This window comes from Tachypleus tridentatus, chromosome 7 (genome assembly GCF_004210375.1).
Source record: "Tachypleus tridentatus isolate NWPU-2018 chromosome 7, ASM421037v1, whole genome shotgun sequence".
Classification (NCBI taxonomy): Eukaryota; Metazoa; Arthropoda; class Merostomata; order Xiphosura; family Limulidae; genus Tachypleus; species Tachypleus tridentatus.
The window spans coordinates 185,768,833-185,775,251 of record NC_134831.1 but is presented as its reverse complement, the minus strand read 5'-3'; the positions used below and the strand labels follow the sequence as shown (position 1 = coordinate 185,775,251).

The 6,419-nt window shown below is 34.4% G+C and overlaps 1 protein-coding gene across 1 annotated transcript; it reads left to right on the top strand.

Annotated features, from left to right (window-relative positions):
• Positions 1-4,996: 4,996 nt before the first annotated feature.
• On the top strand, positions 4,997-6,145 carry LOC143257891 (protein FAM200C-like). Its single transcript, XM_076516915.1, has one exon. It carries the CDS (start codon positions 4,997-4,999, stop codon positions 6,143-6,145), a length of 1,149 nt encoding a protein of 382 aa, XP_076373030.1.
• The last annotated feature ends 274 nt before the right edge of the window (positions 6,146-6,419 follow it).

Sequence of the window (6,419 nt, the reverse complement as noted above, 5' to 3'; positions counted from 1 at the left end):
TGAGGCATTGTCTGAAAAAAACCTAAGACAGTTTTCCCATGGAATTTTCAGCTTTGTCAGTTCATGGTCCAAAAGCTTGAAAATATTCTCTCTCGTTGGAGCTTCTTTCCATTCTACCATTGTCAAAAGAGAACAAACAACTATTCCAAGCAAAGGGTCAAGATATCATACAACCACTGGATACAGTTTTGAGTCATCCATGTCTATGGATCCATCTGTGGCTAAACTGTAAACACTGTTAGTAAGTATGCTTAAAATCATTTTGTCATCTTCACAACACAACATTTGTACAATGGCTGTAGTTTTGGTTCTAGCACAGCCATATTTTTTTGCTATATCAGAGTCTGGGAACATTTTTCTGAATAGATGTCCTGCATGATCGGCTACAGCTAGGGGTAAATTATGAGCAATGACGAATTGCGTGAACATCACTTCTGCATTTATAGTTTCATATTCTGAATTCTTACTCATAAATGTTATCTGCATCGTTTTTGTCTTCGTCTCAGCCTTTTGTTGGTGAGATGCTGATTTTGTATGTCTGGAACAATTGTTTATCCCACCATGCACCACAGAAAAATCGATGTGATAAACTATACAAAATGCATGACTATCATTGACTTTTGATGCAATGACCAGATATTTTGCACTTTACTCTTTCCTAAATTTTTGATTCACAGTTTTAGTCCTTTTAGATTTGACAGAAACAAGACAATCTGTTGAATGAGGCCTCTTTTGTCCATCTTGTGAACAATCACATTGGTGTTTCTATGCTGCTTAGAAAACGAGAAATACCCATCTACCCGAGTGCTGATTGGCTGACAAGCACTGATGACATAACTATGGATTTCCCCACGTACCCAGTAGGAAAAGCACTGCACTCAAACTATTGGTAGACGTTGGAGATACAAATATTTTTTTATTATTTCAAGCATAAACATGATTATTGCAAGTAGCCATTTGGATTATGTCTTTTATTTATTATCAAAATTTATTTGTATCTCACTAGAAATTTTCTTTTCACCCCTTTCAAGCCCTGGGTGAACAATCTATCACTTTATTGTACAAGCCTATATAATACATAATAATTTGGGAGTTTCAATAAGTCATAATATTTATCTGTATGTGAGTATAGTTGTAATGTATACACCAATATCGTAATGATTACGCTCAAATCGTAATGGTTGGCATATCCGAAACTATCACTGTAAGATTTGTCCAGCTTACCTGACTGGTCTGCAAATATCTGTTTTTGATATTCTGATAAAGATACATCTATATTTATGTATGTAGGTATAATATTATACACAGCTGTAAGGTAAACTGTAAGTACATCACACTTGTATTTAAGTATGTTATCAAACCAAGCATACCAATGGATAGACAAACAACAGTTTCTAAAGGTAAAAAGTAAATAGTGCTAAAAAAGGTAATAAAATATGAATTAAAACCACAATCATAAGTTTATAAACTTTAATTCTTACTGTGATCTACAGATAAGTGTATAAAGTTGCCAAAGTAAAAATTCAATTTTATAAATTTGTGATTATGGTTTTAAATGATGTTTTACTAATTTTTATAGCAGGATCCCTACTTCATTTTAAAATTCATAATTTTTTAATGCAACTGCTTCATAAGGTTTTATAGCAGGATCCCTACTTCATTTTAAAATTCATAATTTTTTAATGCAACTGCTTCATAAGGTTTTATAGCAGGATCCCTACTTCATTTTAAAATTCATAATTTTTTAATGCAACTGCTTCATAAGGTTTTATAGCAGGATCCCTACTTCATTTTAAAATTCATAATTTTTAATGCAACTGCTTCATAAGGTTTTATAGCAGGATCCCTACTTCATTTTAAAATTCATAATTTTAATGCAACTGCTTCATAAGGTTTTATAGCAGGATCCCTACTCATTTTAAAATTCATATTTTTTTAATGCAACTGCTTCATAAGGTTTTATAGCAAGATCCCTACTTCATTTTAAAATTCATAATTTTTTAATGCAACTGCTTCATAAGGTTTTATAGCAGGATCCCTACTTCATTTTAAAATTCATAATTTTTTAATGCAACTGCTTCATAAGGTTTCATAGCAGGATCCCTACTTCATTTTAAAATTCATAATTTTTTAATGCAACTGCTTCATAAGGTTTCATAGCAGGATCCCTACTTCCTTTTAAAATTCATAATTTTTTAATGCAACTGCTTCATAAGGTTTTATAGCAGGATCCCTACTTCATAATAAAATTCATAATTTTTTAATGCAACTGCTTCGTAAGGTTTTATAGCAGGATCCCTACTTCATTTTAAAATTCATAATTTTTTAATGCAACTGCTTCATAAGGTTTTATAGCAGGATCCCTACTTCATTTTAAAATTCATAATTATTTTATACAACTGCTTCATAAGGTTTTATAGCAGGATCGCTACTTCATTTTAAAATTCATAATTATTTTATACAACTGCTTCAGAAGGTTTTATAGCAGGATCCCTACTTCATTTTAAAATTCATAATTATTTTATACAACTGCTTCATAAGGTTTTATAGCAGGATCCCTACTTCATTTTAAATTTCTACTCTTGTATTTTTTTTATATTTTGTACTAATATAACCATTTATTTTTTGGAGCTGTTTCAGAAGGCCAAGAATGGGTGTTACAAGGATTATGTGACATTCATTGCTAGCTGAATGATATCCTAGTGAAAAGTAAAGATAATGTGGAACACTTCAAAAATTTGGATGTCATACTTTGACACAAGAACTATGGCTTAAATATTAAGAACAAAGGTGTTTTTTTTAGATATTATTAGAATACCTGCAACACATTTAGATGATAAAGACTTAAGTACATCACTAAAAAAAAGGTCTATTAAAAAAGACTTCAGCACCAGAAAGTGGTTATTTCTACAATTAAAAAAGTAATTTGACAGATTTATAATTAATTTCTCCATAAGTTTAAATTCACTGTATACTAGGTCCAGGTAAGTCACTGCATCAGACTGTGATACACGAGTTAAACAGTAGTCAATGTATTCTGATGTTTTAATTTATCATGACCCAAGCCTTCCAATTAAGCTTTTTATGATCTGTCACCCTATGGGTGCTATTATCACTCATGTCCTAAAATGTGAGAATGAAAGATTATTTTTTCACAGTTATCTTTGACCCATAGAATGGTACTCTAACCTTATTAATAAAGATGAATTTAAATTTACTCTTGAATATTATATCAATGACAAAGCAGATAGAAACAATTTATTCAAATCATGTAGACAACATGCAAAGTATACTAAAACAAAAGAAGAAACTATAGTAGCTCCCAAATTACCTTAGATTCTTATCCTGGCCTCAAATGAAGGAATAAAAGTTAAACTTGGTATGAATAATTTACTAATACTGTTCTATACCTCACAATATGAAATTTCTTTGCGAGGTCATACCTCCTGAGCTTGAAGTTTTATGTTGATCTGTAACAGAAACAATATTCAGAAATATATTAAAAAAAGAAGGTATAAACACGTATGTGAGAGACATACAAGTAGAACAAAAGACTAAATTAATGTGTGCAAAACATGATGTGACAGTATCATAAGCAAGCTGGTTTCACAAAACCTTTTGGTCTAAACTAAGAATTTTTCAACTATTATCAAATTCTAGGACAACTCATAAATGGTTCACAGTTAAACTCCAATGAGTTTGTAAGATTTTGGACAAACATTGGTCCTAAGCACAACATATGTGTACCATATCACCCAACAACTAACTAATATGTCAGCTGAACAACTTCCAGATTATAACACAAGAACTTAAGTCAGTAAAATGAAATGCATGTACCACAACTTGTTATAAGTTGAACCACTTACCATTTGTCAACAGAAACACTTCTCATGCAACAACAAATAATTCTCCACAATTTTGCCTCTTAAATGTCCACTTCACTCTGACTGGATCCACTTTGACCAGACGTGTCCTTACATATTGAATAAAACAAGGATTCACAGAAACAAAGACTAGTAGTAGATATATTCAATACTGGACATATTGTGGATATTTGAAGGGAAAGAAGGTAATTCCACAACTTGTGAGTACCAAAACTGAATCCAGTTGATGTTTGACTGGAATTTAGTCAGAGGCTTTATGCTGACTAGTTACTGCATTGTTTAGGAAATAACAGTAGTAGAATATTTTTAGCAATAATTCAATCAACCTTGTCTCACTCTTAATGAAGATGTAAAAACAGGGAGATAAAACTTTGTTACCGATCTTACCAAACCATAGTGTTGCACTAGCTACAGAACTATCACCAACTGCTGCTATTAAAGTATGTTATACTGTTTAAATCAGGGGTTCTTAACCAGGGGTGCCCGCACCCCTAGGGGGTGCGAGGATGCCCGTGAATAATTAAAGCAAATCTATATTTTTACATAAGAGTATGCTTTATATTTCTCCTAAGAAGAAACATTTTGCTTCAGCAGTGTTCGAGATAAAGTTAAACCTAAACCTGATTTCCTAATGAAGTGGTAAAGTTGCATCAGATTCCAATACAGGGTAAACAAACGGGTATGTCATTTGGATAGACGAGGAAGGAACGCGTACAGGACACGTGTGCAACACGGAGAGAGAGGGAGGTTATCATCACGTCTCAGTCCACACCACCCATCCGCGCCATCAACACGTGAGTTATGGTCTCCCTGTTTCAATGGTTTTTTTTTTTCTGATGCATAACAGTAGGGTGGAAGATTGGTTATGTATTATTTCAGATTTTGCTTTCTACACATTTATTTAAATGAGCGATGGCTTGTTTACATAACATACATCATCACTGTAGCAGTGTAGCCATTACAATATTTTCATAAATGTATTGTCATGCCTACAAATCTACTGATTAAACCAGGTATTTCAGTCTCTCCATCACATATTTTAGAGATAATTCATAAAAAAGAAAGAAAACACCTACACATGAATGTGTTTCTTTTCCAGATTTGTCTGCAGTATGTCGAAGAAACGAAAGTGGAATGACAAATATGTCAAGTTTGGTTTCACCTGTACTACAGAGAAGGATGGGACACAACATCCACAGTGTATCCTGTGCAGCACACTCTTCTCCAATGCGAACTTGAAGCCATCAAAGCTTGATGAACATTTCAAGAACAAACATGGTGGCAGGGATGCAGGAAATGACATTGTGACATTAAGGGTCAAAAGAGCTAGGTTTGATCAGGTTGGCACATTGCCGACTTATGGATTTTCGCCAACAGAGAAACCTTTACTGCGTGCTTCTTATGAAGTTGCATACCAGATTGCTAAATCAAAGAAACCCCATACAATTGGTGAGGAACTGATCAAGCCATGTGCCCTTGAAATGGCAAAGATTGTTCTCGGCAAGGAAGCTGAGAAGAAACTCCAACAAGTGTCTTTGTCAAATGATGTAATCCATAACCGAATCATCGACATGAGTGTTGACATCCTGGAACAAGTTGTAGCTGACATCAAGGCTAGTCCAGTTAAGATTAGCCTACAAGTGGATGAATCAACAGATGTATCCAACTGTTGTCAGCTATTGGCAGTAGTTCATTACGAGAAGGAGAAAAAAGTGGAAGAAAGTTTCCTTTTCTGTCAGTCCTTAAAGACAACTGCACAAACTATAGATGTGCTTAACAAAATACAAGAATTTTTCTCAAGAAACGAACTTCACCTTGACAAAATTGGTTCAATATGTACAGATGGTGCACCAGCAATGCTGGGCAATCGTTCTGGGTTTGCTGCATTAATGAGGAAAGAAGTTCCTAATCTGAAAATCACTCACTGCTTTATTCATCGTCACTCTCTTGCAGCAAAGACATTGCCCCCAGATCTCAAGAAAACTCTGGATATTTGTGTCAAGGTTGTAAACTTTATTCGCAGCCGAGCTTTGAATCATCGATTGTTTCAGTCACTTTGTGAGGAAATGGGTCAGGAACACACTGTTCTTTTGTACCACACTGAAGTGAGGTGGTTGTCACGTGGTCGTGTGCTGTTTTTCGTGTTTGAACTGAGAGGAGAAATTCATCAGTTTCTCCGTGAAAGGGTACAAGAACTGGCTATATATTTCAAAGAACCTAGTTTTGTTCAGATGCTTGCCTATTTGGCTGATGTGTTTTAGCTCTCAATGAACTCAATCTCTCTCTGCAAGGAAGGGGACTCAACATTGTGACTGCAAGCCAAATTGGCTGCATTCAAAGAAAAACTTGTCTTGTGGATAAAGCGTGTGAAGATGGGGAATTTGCCAAATTTCCCCTGCCTGGAAGAGACAGTCACAGAAAATTCTACCCTGCATCCAGACTTTGTTGCAAAAGTTGTTGAACATATGCAGATGCTGCGTACTTCATTTGAGGGTTACTTCTGTGGAGAGCTGCAAACCTATGACAACTGGATCC

What these genes read in the sequence shown, in the direction of transcription:
- LOC143257891 (XM_076516915.1), top strand. Translation starts at nt 4,997, where the DNA reads ATGTCGAAGAAACGAAAGTGGAATGACAAATATGTCAAGTTTGGTTTC.